The sequence below is a fragment of the Diadema antillarum genome, unplaced genomic scaffold, assembly GCF_040938485.1.
Source record: "Diadema antillarum isolate AM-2024a unplaced genomic scaffold, OU_Dant_1.0 seq00000340_RagTag, whole genome shotgun sequence".
Lineage (NCBI taxonomy): Eukaryota > Metazoa > Echinodermata > Echinoidea > Diadematoida > Diadematidae > Diadema > Diadema antillarum.
The window spans coordinates 420,952-435,546 of record NW_027271353.1 but is presented as its reverse complement, the minus strand read 5'-3'; the positions used below and the strand labels follow the sequence as shown (position 1 = coordinate 435,546).

Here is a 14,595-nt window from a genome sequence, read left to right as displayed (position 1 = left end):
TTTTGTGCAAAAATGCGTCGATTTTTGACCCGTTTTACGTGTTGTAGCGTTCGCGCGGAAGCGCGGCTTCGCAGATGACCGAAAGTTTTCAATATGTAATAGCTCGCACAAATTGATACATAACATTTGTGTTTGTGTGCATGGGGACGATCCGATGGTTCATACAACAAAAGGGTTTCGTACAATTTTTTGTAACATTGTTAAAGTAAAACGTACTCTTCCACATTTACGTAGCATATAATGTGTCTTTATATTTATTTGGATTGTTATCTTGAGAATTGCTAAAAACCGTTATTATGAAAAAGTGGACCTTTCAGAATTTGGGGGGGTGCGTACGCACCCGACGCACCCCCCCTGGCTACGGGCCTGATCTATTATGTTTGTTAATGTATTTTAACATCTCTCGAGTTTATTCAATTTGCATAATTGTATCACTAACATTTTAATCTGTTGACATTCTAATATCTCTGTCAAATTAGTTTCCTATGTATTTGCCTTAATGGAATTAACCTGTTCTATTGGTATTATTCTAACCTACAGTACTTATGACAATTCTATTCGTATATTTTTGCCGCTGTATTTCATATTTATCCGTTGTCTCTGTCATCTTTTATCGTAGTCCATAAGCCAGACAACGCAGACGTTTCAAACTCCTACGTGATTATACTTGTGATTTGTGATTTACACTGTATGATTATTTCGCATGTCCACAGGTACAGTAAAATGAGTGCATGACGACCGGATACATAAGTGGCAGCGATGGATGTACTTTTGAGCCGAGTGGCTAGAAAGATTTACCCAGAAGAGTGGCTGGAGCTGGGTGTTCGCCTCGGCTTCAAGCACTCTGAAATCGAGCAAAAGAAAAAAGACTATAACAACGTAAGTCTTGTTATCATTTCATACATTCCTACAACACATGTGTCCCGCAGCATACTTTCCAATAAGTGACTGACACCGGTGCGAAATATCTAATTTGTACTTTCCCAACATTTATTTGTTTCTGATGGATCGCTCCGGTGCACTCGGGTAAGAGTCTATGGAAAATGCGTGTTGCAGCAAAAACCAACCGTTATCGTGGTTAAATCAATTAACTCAAACTCAAACGGGTTGAATGCTAATAAATTGCATTGATTTTAAATCAAATTCGAATTTTCGGGGCCTCTCCGTTCGTCAGAGATGAAAATACATGCTTATGAATTTTCACAGTGATATTAACAATGTGATGTTAATATCCTACACCAGGCGGGCGGAAATTTGTGAACTATGTATATGGCATTCTAATTATACTCGAGACTCCATTTTTGTTTTCCTCATAATACTGTATAATCATATTCAGGCACTACCGCGTGCGTATCACTGCGAGGACTTCCCTCTATGCTTCTGATGAAAAGAATACATGATTTTGTTGCTTATGGTTGAATCTTCATTTTTCAAGTTGTTATGGAGTAACCTTGAGAAGTGTTGTTTCAAAACTGTTCGTCTGTCGTGCAGACGTACAGTTTCTAAACTTATACTGATACCGCAATCAGCCGCAAACACTTATGTCTCTTAATCCGTTTACAATTAATCGTACTTTAAATCAATCATCCATCGGAAAGAATACCGAAGAAGGCATTTCGAACATGCTGAATGAGTGGATGATCCTACAGGGTGATGTAACTCGAATGGAAGCCAGGCAATACCTTTCGGATGTTTTTCGCGCTATGAACAAGCTACCGCTGGCTAAATGGCTTCTGCAGACAGGTAAGATGCTATAAGGAACAAGGCTGGATCGACACAGTGGTTAAATATTTAGATTAAAAAGATAATAAAAAATACGGGTGTAATGCTATTCTTGACCATGGACTTTGCAAAGTGATAATGCCTTAATGCTCGTGACAGCATCAAGCAAGCCGACATTTATACGTGTACTTTAAACCAATTTTACCCTTTTCCGGGTAACGGACTATGAGCGAACTCAGTAAGCTTACCATGTACATTTAAATCACCAGTCATGATTTAAGGATACGGCATAGCCAGAGAACGAAATTATGTGTGACCTGCAAACAACAAACAAGCGAATAAAAACACTATTAGATATAGCAATGTTGAAGAGGAACCGTAACACTACACAACCTCAGCAGACATTAATGTGTTACCAATAAGTCAAAGGATTAAAGATTGATTGTAGGGCCTGTATCTTTTACCTTGATATCCACTGACACTGAAAAGAATAATATTTATGGTAAACATACATTTCTTGTGTTTTGTGTTTTATAAGCACAATATTTGTCATGCTGCGAATATTGAATGTGTGTCGATGAATTTGCAACTAAACGATATTTGAATGATTGTTGAGATGTTTTTTTTTTTATCAAAACATTTCTCAACCACTACCTGGCCTGAAAGAAATCTGCTCTCTAACTTACACAGTTTACACTCTGTATAAGGTTAGTTAGTAGCTCCAAACACTAGCGTTGGCGTACGTTGATTCAACGATGAAAGAAACATTGGGGAACCCACAATTTCAAAAATTTGAACGATTCCCATTGTGCGGTTTTGGTCAAATTTTCACGTGGTATATCTTCATAGTTTTGAAGTTTCTGCATGCATTGAATCTATATATGAATAAGATATATTTTTTTTCTTGGGGGGGGGGAGGGGGTCTGGGGTGGGTTAGATATAGTTAGCGTCATTGTCAAGTCCCCTATTAACAAAAGTTCAACCTTCACCTTCAATCAAGCCCAAGAGGCAAGGGCCTCTATCACTTTCATTTTTGCTACTTACGTAAGAGTCGGGTTATACGTTACCAAAGTAAATGTTCCGGAGTTGTATTTTGCCTTTTGTATCACAATTAATGCAAAGTTTTGCCTAATTCTCTCAGCATTCGGCTACATCCCACCTTACCAAGCCCTCGCTGACGAGCGGACAGTGGATTTCAAATATGATGTGAGAGAATTTCGGGAGACCGAAGGTACAGTATCAAACAACCTCCAATTCCTTGTGAAATAAGTTTTTCAAGATATTTCACCTTTTTTCATATAATGCCAATGAATATTCTCCCTGTATTTTACATATCTATAATCATTCTACAATCATCATTATCTTTCTGAACGATAATTATTGTATTGATATTGTGGAAGAAGATTGTACCACAATTGTTATTGTACCGCAGTAATATTATTGATATTTGACTGATTATTATTTGACAGTTTGTGTATGATGTCGTATATAAGTTATGTATCTTGTATTGTGATTATGTAAACTTCGATAGTTGTTTTTTTTTTTGTATCCCATGTACTTGTTTCAACCTACCTTTCATTTTTTTTTTTTTGGATATTTGTCATTCTAAAACTTGAAAATGTCCATAAACAGCTCCTTATTTTGCTAATAGAGTCACTGCTTATGTCCAGTTTTTCTTTTAATTTGTTCGTTGGCACATTTCAATATACCTTGTCTCATAATATCATCTGTCGAGTTCTCATTTGCTCAGCAACGTCAAATTTAGTGTGTGTGTACGTTTGTGTGTATGTGTGTGTGTGTTAGTGTGTGTGTGTGTGCGTGTTTGCAAGTGTACTTTAGAATTTAATGATTGCTCAATACTCAACAATATGGCCATGTTGTAAGTGTACCGCAACTGTGTAGTATCGTTATGTCTGTTTTTCATGTATCTACAATATTTATTTTGTGATGTATATGTGCAGGGCCTCAGTCTGAGAATAACAGTGTTTGTCGCCACTACCAGAGCTTCCCTACTGAAAAAAAAAAAAAAAAAACCCAAATAAATAAATAAATCAGTTGGAAAATCGGAATGGTGTTGGTCTACAGGTTGCAGACTTGTCATCAGCATGTACACAAATCCACTTTGTCACTTTTTATTTCTGGAACATCTCAATGCACTGAAATCATTTCTTCCATGTCTATATCTATATCTCTCCATATATCAATATTTATGTCTATATCTATATCTATACCTCTATATACATCTATATCTATCTGTCTATCCATCCCTCTCGCTCTCTCTCTCTCTTTCTCTCTCTCTCTCTCTCTATATATATATATATATATCTATATATATATATATTTATCATATGGGTGAGAACGATGTACAATTGCCAATTTTCGCACCTTATGACATTTTTTCCCTCAGAACACGCCAGGATGATCTAAGAAACCAAATGTTTTCATGTCATCTCAAAGATTGGTAAATTTCCTTTCAGGAAATGTATGGTTTGGTTGACTTTTCCCTGATATTTTTCATTTGACAAGAACTTAAAATGTAAAGATACGGTAAAAACGCTATTTTCACTATAATTGTTGTTTTTCAAACTAATGATCTGCATTTTTTTATGGTACGTGGCATCTAATATCTGACCATGTTCTGGATTTGACATATCATGGGTTTGTACCACAAAATTATAAGAACTTTATGAGCACGTATAAAATCACAGAGAACAATTGAAATATCAAAGCCCTAAACAGACGAACGTCCGTGATGCTTTCATTTCTATCGCTGCTGCAAATTCTACTTTGTTGTCCCAACTGTAATATATACGAAAATTTGGTGTTCCACCTAATGAACATATCCTGCAAAAATTGTACGTCCGCTGGCTGTGCATGGGACGTAACATTCTTTTATGCAAAATTATACTCAGTTTTCGTCACGGACGTGCTTCCGCCATTTTCTAATAAAGATCGTAGCCCATTAAACGTTATTGGCAATATTGTTCTGAGTCGTAATCAGCTAAGATCTAGCGACACGATAATATGTTTGTTTTGAATTTCTGTCCATCCTTTGTCAAATAGGAACCGAAATTATATTTTTAGACGCACCTCCGAGAAAAAAAGAACGTCCGTGATGATAAAACGTTTTCGAGTGGGACACCGTCTTGCTTTGATGGCGAAGGTACATTTTACCTTTGGCTCTCTAGCCTAGGAGCTGCATGTCATTTTTGGAGCTTACTGAGGCTCGTCCGCAGTTTTTGGACCATGCAATTCACCGTAAACCAAGCAAATAATTAATATTTTCTCTGAAAATTCACCTCCTGATTCCCCCTCTGAGCAATACATATGTTGTTAGGATGTCAAATTTCTTATAATTTGCATTAACAATACCTTTTCAAATTTTTGAAAGAGTTAAGAAGGCTAGGTACTCTCTGCCGATTAGTTATCCGTCCTGGAACATGCCCCTAGTAGTAGAACGAACGTCCGTGACGTATGCAATCCGACCGATAGGGATAACTTGTCCCGAAAGTGTCCTGTATTCTTTAAAACTTTTGGCTCCAATAGCGACAAATAAAGTTTTACAAAGTAAACAATGAGTATAGAGCAGTAGTTTGAGAATTTTTAAGGCGTTATGTGATTATGATGAACAAACAGTTGAAAATTTACTCACAATTTTACGCTTGTTTTCCCTCTAATTATACAAAACAGCTTAACACTGAAAACAAAGTTATAGGAAAATGGAATTTTGCGTAATCTGTAATTTCTGTGCATTTAAATTTCTTTCTAATGAGGATCTGGAGACAATTTGTACTGTTCTGAAAGGTTCTGAAAGTTTCTCTCACGGACGTTCTGTCCGAGAAAGGAAATTTCTGATAATTACAAATATATCACTGAACATAAGGTTAATGTTAGTTGAAAATAATACCAAATCACCGAGCCGCTCATACCCAAAAGTGAATAACGTTCAGCACTCAATTTACCTGTAATAACAAACGGAAAAAGTTTTGATCACGGATGTTCGTTGGTAGAATAAGTCAATGGATTACACAGTAGGAGAAAGAAGAACAGTGCCACTTTTTAGTGACAGATGCTCCAAGTGTTTATCTTTTGAGTATGGTAGCTGCCGTCTCAAACAGAACATATCCAGTTTTGGTCTCCATAACGGACGTTCGCTGTAATTGTCATGATATTAAATGCCTTAATTCATTCTTATTTTTCTCTTCACGACGATTTTTCTCTCATTCCCTATGTAGCCGGAACATGCTGCGACAAAACAGAAAACAAAAACAAAACAAAACAAGACGAGACAAATCCGAAAAGTGCTACGCAATCACATTCAGGATAATGACGGAAGAAGTCTGTAATGGGCATGTGTTGAAGAAGAAACGGAAAAGTTTCAAAAGGACGTGGAAGCAGTTGAATGAAAATGACTGAGAAACAGAGAAGGGATCGAGCTCCAACACACAGAGATAAGAATTGCCAGTGCACTCCCGTTATACCAAATTCCTCTGGAGGATTTTTTGTTTGTTTGTTTATTTTTTTATTCATCGAAATGCCGTCACAACCGAACAAAAATAATGCAGTATACAATTATTGTCTGATGAAAACACGCAAATCCTCCGCTTATCATCACATGTTGTTTTTGTATACTCATCAATGAAAAGCAATGTTTATTTGTAATTCTTTCCAAGATTTTTTTTTTCATTTTACATTTAAGAGACAGAGAGATCGTCAATTTGTTTGTGCTTCTGTGCTTACTTTGAAAACACATCTTAAAAAAGTAATGATTAAGAATAGGTTTAAGGTTGCACTTTGATACGTTCGCTCTTCCAAAGATTCGTTACTAAGAATATCCAAATGTTTGTAGTTACTTCAGGATGTATGTTATTAAAAATGTTCTTATTCCGAAAGTTTGTTAAACCGAAAAATAAATATCAAGGTTCATTATTTTTAGGTCCGTTCTTCTAAAAGTGGAATGGGCCTGATATTCGTTTAGGTGAAAACGGTTATCATGAGGTTTTGAAATTTGGAGGATTTGGTTGTTAACTTGTTTCTCCACACTCGGATAAGCGAACCTGATTTTTCATGTTCCAATTAATAAACCTTTCGATTAACCTTCGGAGATTCCTATCATTTACCGAATAAAAAAGCTTCATGATTATACGAACTCTATCAATTTTCGTATTGACAAACTGTATGAATAACGAGCCTCCGAAATGACGCGCTACAAAATGTTTGTTATAAAAAACTATATTGTTTAATATCGAAGTCACAAATATCCATCCAAGTTATATGGACTTATTGTGTCTTGTTATGACGAAACTTCGCAGTATCGAACCTAATATGATTTCTGACTAATATAATAACACAAATTCTCCTCGGTAACAGTGTGTAACGCAGGGAGCAAACGCAGAGGGATTTCTTCCTGTTTACCCTCTCCAGCTAAAATTCGTATTTCTGTAACGGAGATCATTTTCTTTTATTTTTTTTCTATGTTAATTCTTTGTCATAATCTTAGCTGTGACCATGTTCGTTATAAGCAAATATTGCATTGTAGACTTTAGCTAACAAATTTAGGACCTGAATCTTTACTTCATGATAACGAAATTTTGATAAATATATTCGTTCTCAAGGATGGACTACGTCACTGAGATTACACGTACGTTTGTACGATCATTTACGAGAGATGGACAATTGTTTTCTTTGATTCCTCAATATGAGAAGATAAACAAGCTTATACAATTAAGAATTGGTAATATCTTTTCAGGATTTTGCAGAAAAGTTTGTTCTCGACATGAAATGCAGCTGTTTGTTGTGAGTAGAATGCATTTCCAACTCAAGAGAGCTGCATTGTGCAATATCTTGTTTGTTCCGAACGTCCGTGAGCTATATGCGAACCTCCGTGATGAAAACTATGCTATGTTTGTTGGGTTATAGAGACTGTCTAGATCAGATACATCTTAAAAAGGTGTGTTATTATTTGGGAGTGAGGATTAAAGTATGGGATAGTGAAATAAGAGGTCAAAATATTGAGTTTCTGTAAAATGCGCGTAAAGTGGAGAAAGTGATTAGCGGAAGAGCAATATTTTAACAGAAATGACGAATTTGGTTAAATCATCATTTGTCTACCATTACGTACAGGTTAAGAGTACAAGCTTAATATTCTGCAAACACGTACACATGTCCCTTAAGATATTTCGTTACGATTTTGAACTGAATCAGATCTTTGCAAACTATGTTAAATGGTATTCAAATGTATGTGCAGTACTATTCCTCACGGACGTTCGCTGCTCTGGACATGGTAAACTTCCGCGGTGAATAAAAACTTGTTCCTCTGGGAAAATCCTAGTATAATTGGGTTCATATTAAAGCTTGAGTTATACTCTTTCAGGTAAGATAAATGATTTGGAGAATTTCCTACTTTTTAAATTTTGCCTTGTTTTGGCTCAATTGTACATCGTTCAAAATTCTGACCCATATATGCCTACGGAGAGAAAGAGAGAGAGAGAAAAAAAAAAGATGCTTTTTTTCACTTTAGTTCATCTATGAAAAAGGTGACGACATCGCATGCCCACAAAATGCCTTGCGATATCCTGGTCAAACGGGATTTCAAAAATTTCTCAACCCTGGATCTTAGTGTCAGCCTCTACACTACGTCGTACGTGGCGCTGTCTATCTGGGTCGTCACTCGGGAATCAGTGATGCAGGTGTAGGTCCTATATACTGAGTGTCCTTTTGTCATGTGTGTGCTTCAGCGTCCACACTACACAAGTTACAAGTGACAATGAATCACGTTCATTGGTACCACGCGTCACGTGATAAGCAGTTAACCAATTGGATATCAGACAGCTTTGTGGGCGTTGTGTATGACCCTGACAATCAGACGAATAAGCATTTAGGCCACTAGGATCGTTGACATTGAAAATGCATCATCATCATAACAATGGCTGGTCGGACCTATTATTGCTAGTATTGTCGAGTTAATAGGAGTATCACCTCATGGCGTTTAATATCCAAATGTATTGTCATTTATTTCTGCAGACAAGCCAAGGACAGTGCTTTCCAATCAGCTTCGTGCGGCTATGAATTGGTCAGGAGGAGCAGCAGATATACCTGCTACAAAATATTACCGCTACTCATTCCTCGTTTTATGAAAGAATAAGATAAAATGACTGGACGGTATGATGCATATTTCAAACAAACAACGTTCATAGACAATAATGGCCACTTGGCTGACACGAAATGAAAACTTTTAGCTATTTTATAACACCTATAAGTACAAAGAATGAAAAACAAATGTTTCTGTTGTCAGCATAAATATTTTGATAGACTATAAATTCATGTCATCAGTCCTATGATTTTGTCATCTTAAAAGAATTTGTATGTTTCTACTATTATATTACCATAAATATTGCCTGAAAATCCAGAAACTAAAGATAATATTCATAATAGGGAAGTGTAATAACATAATAGAAAACCCTTCAGCATGTCAATTTCTTTTTGTTAATGGCGAAACTGTATATTATGCTATCAAAATCATTGTCATTAAAAGGATGACGTTAAAAGTTATATTCTGTTGCTATGAGGTGATTGTAGATGAACAAGTGGAATATCCAAAACTACTGCACGCCTACAGTAACAACATGCAATAGTGGGGCCTACGTCTTACCGCGCGTCACGTGATAAGCAGTTGACCAATTGGATATCAGACAGCTTTGTGGGCGTTGTGTATGACCCTGACAATCAGACGAATAAGCATTTAGGCCATTAGGATCGTTGACATTGAAAATGCATCATCATCATAACAATGGCTGGTCGGACCTATTATTGCTAGTATTGTCGAGTTAATAGGAGTATCACCTCATGGCGTTTAATATCCAAATGTATTGTCATTTATTTCTGCAGACAAGCCAAGGACAGTGCTTTCCAATCAGCTTCGTGCGGCTATGAATTGGTCAGGAGGAGCAGCAGATATACCTGCTACAAAATATTACCGCTACTCATTCCTCGTTTTATGAAAGAATAAGATAAAATGACTGGACGGTATGATGCATATTTCAAACAAACAACGTTCATAGACAATAATGGCCACTTGGCTGACACGAAATGAAAACTTTTAGCTATTTTATAACACCTATAAGTACAAAGAATGAAAAACAAATGTTTCTGTTGTCAGCATAAATATTTTGATAGACTATAAATTCATGTCATCAGTCCTATGATTTTGTCATCTTAAAAGAATTTGTATGTTTCTACTATTATATTACCATAAATATTGCCTGAAAATCCAGAAACTAAAGATAATATTCATAATAGGGAAGTGTAATAACATAATAGAAAACCCTTCAGCATGTCAATTTCTTTTTGTTAATGGCGAAACTGTATATTATGCTATCAAAATCATTGTCATTAAAAGGATGACGTTAAAAGTTATATTCTGTTGCTATGAGGTGATTGTAGATGAACAAGTGGAATATCCAAAACTACTGCACGCCTACAGTAACAACATGCAATAGTGGGGCCTACGTCTTACCGCGCGTCACGTGATAAGCAGTTGACCAATTGGATATCAGACAGCTTTGTGGGCGTTGTGTATGACCCTGACAATCAGACGAATAAGCATTTAGGCCATTAGGATCGTTGACATTGAAAATGCATCATCATCATAACAATGGCTGGTCGGACCTATTATTGCTAGTATTGTCGAGTTAATAGGAGTATCACCTCATGGCGTTTAATATCCAAATGTATTGTCATTTATTTCTGCAGACAAGCCAAGGACAGTGCTTTCCAATCAGCTTCGTGCGGCTATGAATTGGTCAGGAGGAGCAGCAGATATACCTGCTACAAAATATTACCGCTACTCATTCCTCGTTTTATGAAAGAATAAGATAAAATGACTGGACGGTATGATGCATATTTCAAACAAACAACGTTCATAGACAATAATGGCCACTTGGCTGACACGAAATGAAAACTTTTAGCTATTTTATAACACCTATAAGTACAAAGAATGAAAAACAAATGTTTCTGTTGTCAGCATAAATATTTTGATAGACTATAAATTCATGTCATCAGTCCTATGATTTTGTCATCTTAAAAGAATTTGTATGTTTCTACTATTATATTACCATAAATATTGCCTGAAAATCCAGAAACTAAAGATAATATTCATAATAGGGAAGTGTAATAACATAATAGAAAACCCTTCAGCATGTCAATTTCTTTTTGTTAATGGCGAAACTGTATATTATGCTATCAAAATCATTGTCATTAAAAGGATGACGTTAAAAGTTATATTCTGTTGCTATGAGGTGATTGTAGATGAACAAGTGGAATATCCAAAACTACTGCACGCCTACAGTAACAACATGCAATAGTGGGGCCTACGTCTTACCGCGCGTCACGTGATAAGCAGTTGACCAATTGGATATCAGACAGCTTTGTGGGCGTTGTGTATGACCCTGACAATCAGACGAATAAGCATTTAGGCCATTAGGATCGTTGACATTGAAAATGCATCATCATCATAACAATGGCTGGTCGGACCTATTATTGCTAGTATTGTCGAGTTAATAGGAGTATCACCTCATGGCGTTTAATATCCAAATGTATTGTCATTTATTTCTGCAGACAAGCCAAGGACAGTGCTTTCCAATCAGCTTCGTGCGGCTATGAATTGGTCAGGAGGAGCAGCAGATATACCTGCTACAAAATATTACCGCTACTCATTCCTCGTTTTATGAAAGAATAAGATAAAATGACTGGACGGTATGATGCATATTTCAAACAAACAACGTTCATAGACAATAATGGCCACTTGGCTGACACGAAATGAAAACTTTTAGCTATTTTATAACACCTATAAGTACAAAGAATGAAAAACAAATGTTTCTGTTGTCAGCATAAATATTTTGATAGACTATAAATTCATGTCATCAGTCCTATGATTTTGTCATCTTAAAAGAATTTGTATGTTTCTACTATTATATTACCATAAATATTGCCTGAAAATCCAGAAACTAAAGATAATATTCATAATAGGGAAGTGTAATAACATAATAGAAAACCCTTCAGCATGTCAATTTCTTTTTGTTAATGGCGAAACTGTATATTATGCTATCAAAATCATTGTCATTAAAAGGATGACGTTAAAAGTTATATTCTGTTGCTATGAGGTGATTGTAGATGAACAAGTGGAATATCCAAAACTACTGCACGCCTACAGTAACAACATGCAATAGTGGGGCCTACGTCTTACCGCGCGTCACGTGATAAGCAGTTGACCAATTGGATATCAGACAGCTTTGTGGGCGTTGTGTATGACCCTGACAATCAGACGAATAAGCATTTAGGCCATTAGGATCGTTGACATTGAAAATGCATCATCATCATAACAATGGCTGGTCGGACCTATTATTGCTAGTATTGTCGAGTTAATAGGAGTATCACCTCATGGCGTTTAATATCCAAATGTATTGTCATTTATTTCTGCAGACAAGCCAAGGACAGTGCTTTCCAATCAGCTTCGTGCGGCTATGAATTGGTCAGGAGGAGCAGCAGATATACCTGCTACAAAATATTACCGCTACTCATTCCTCGTTTTATGAAAGAATAAGATAAAATGACTGGACGGTATGATGCATATTTCAAACAAACAACGTTCATAGACAATAATGGCCACTTGGCTGACACGAAATGAAAACTTTTAGCTATTTTATAACACCTATAAGTACAAAGAATGAAAAACAAATGTTTCTGTTGTCAGCATAAATATTTTGATAGACTATAAATTCATGTCATCAGTCCTATGATTTTGTCATCTTAAAAGAATTTGTATGTTTCTACTATTATATTACCATAAATATTGCCTGAAAATCCAGAAACTAAAGATAATATTCATAATAGGGAAGTGTAATAACATAATAGAAAACCCTTCAGCATGTCAATTTCTTTTTGTTAATGGCGAAACTGTATATTATGCTATCAAAATCATTGTCATTAAAAGGATGACGTTAAAAGTTATATTCTGTTGCTATGAGGTGATTGTAGATGAACAAGTGGAATATCCAAAACTACTGCACGCCTACAGTAACAACATGCAATAGTGGGGCCTACGTCTTACCGCGCGTCACGTGATAAGCAGTTGACCAATTGGATATCAGACAGCTTTGTGGGCGTTGTGTATGACCCTGACAATCAGACGAATAAGCATTTAGGCCATTAGGATCGTTGACATTGAAAATGCATCATCATCATAACAATGGCTGGTCGGACCTATTATTGCTAGTATTGTCGAGTTAATAGGAGTATCACCTCATGGCGTTTAATATCCAAATGTATTGTCATTTATTTCTGCAGACAAGCCAAGGACGGTGCTTTCCAATCAGCTTTGTGCGGCTGTGAATTAGTCAGGAGGAGCAGCAGATACCTGCTACAAAATATCACCGCTCTATACTCATTTCTCGTTTTATGAAAGAACACGATAAAATTACTGGTATGATGCATACTTCAAATAAACAACGTTCATAGCAATAATGGTAACATGGCGGGCATGAAAACTTGTAGCTCCTATATATTTAACACCTACAAATACCAAGAAAAAAAAACAGTTTTTCCTGTTCTCAATATGAATAAATTTGATTATATTTCGTGTCATCCAATTGTCATCAGTCCTTTGGTGTTGTATTTTTCGAGCACAGCATCTTTACTAGTACGATTATCTTTAAGGTATTTATTTATTTCTACAACTAAAGCAGACCAAATTGTCAAAAATATGACTTACTTAAAACACAGTCCTCTCATAATTCCTGTTTGTTTTATTCCCGTAAATTTTGATTGCGACCGTTAACACAAAGCAGCTTACTTATTATTGTCCTTTTCTCCATTTTCATCATTTTTTTTCAATTTGCTAATATATATATATATATATATATATATATATATTATATATATATATATATATATATATATATATAATTATATATATATATATATAATTGTTTCAATTTATATATATATATATATATATATATATATATATATATATGTAATTATATATCATATCTGTGGAGCTCTATCATTCTGATTATTACATTATTGCTGGTGTCTGAATGTCAATTAGGCTTCATATTTTGACTAGGAGAGCATGCGTCAAAGGAAAGTTGAGATGATTCTTCAAATTGTTCTTTTTTTTTTTGGTAAGCTTTGGAGAAGGAAAGTCCGCCCTGAAGATCATGATCGTGATTTCCGTACTGGAAAGATCACAGTGTGATCACAGTGTGATTACGTAGTTGACTAATGTGAAAACGCTCGAATTTAACAGTGTGGAGATGACTGGCACTGTCGTTTGGTTTTCACACAGTGTTCACATGGTAATGTTCTGTGCCTCACTGTGAATAATTGATAATTACCTCCGCGTAGGGAGGAGGTTATGTTTTCGTTACCGTTGCTTTGTTGATTTGTGTGTTAGTTTGTTTGTCCGTGTGCAAAATAACTCTAAAAGTAGTAAACGGATTTTGATGAAACTTACAGGAAGGGTTGACTATGACACAAGCTACTACTTTTTAAATTTTGGTAGTGATCCAAGAATTTTGGGGGAATTTATGAAGGATTTTTTATAAACACTGTATTGACAGGTAGGGACAATGAACTTGGGAGTTCAAGCTCTACATTTTTTTAGGTTTTCAAAAGCGCTCTAAAATGCGTGATTTAGTTTCTGCTAGGGACAGGGCAGCGCGCCGCGCAACTGAGAGTTTATGACGTAACAAAGGTTTCTATATTCGGAAATCGGGCGATTTCACAGCGTGTATACCTATGGGTGGAAATCACTGATCTCTATGGAAGACCCCAAAGAGCTTTTCCCCAGTGGTGGAGAGGAGAAAACTCTAT

General features: G+C 35.9%; 1 protein-coding gene across 3 annotated transcripts; it reads left to right on the top strand.

The window, feature by feature from the left end:
• Positions 1 to 719: 719 nt before the first annotated feature.
• Positions 720 to 13,543, top strand: LOC139730869 (uncharacterized). 3 transcript variants are annotated; one of them, XM_071641746.1, is made up of 5 exons: positions 720 to 879; positions 1,599 to 1,743; positions 2,864 to 2,953; positions 4,786 to 4,885; positions 5,958 to 13,543. In XM_071641746.1, exons 1-4 carry the CDS (start codon positions 760 to 762, stop codon positions 4,836 to 4,838), a joined length of 408 nt encoding a protein of 135 aa, XP_071497847.1. In that variant the 5' UTR covers positions 720 to 759; the 3' UTR covers positions 4,839 to 4,885; positions 5,958 to 13,543. The 3 variants fall into 3 exon arrangements, with proteins under 3 accessions (XP_071497847.1, XP_071497845.1, XP_071497846.1); XM_071641744.1 differs by lacking the exon at positions 4,786 to 4,885; XM_071641745.1 differs by having other exon boundaries at positions 4,786 to 13,543.
• Positions 13,544 to 14,595: the final 1,052 nt, after the last annotated feature.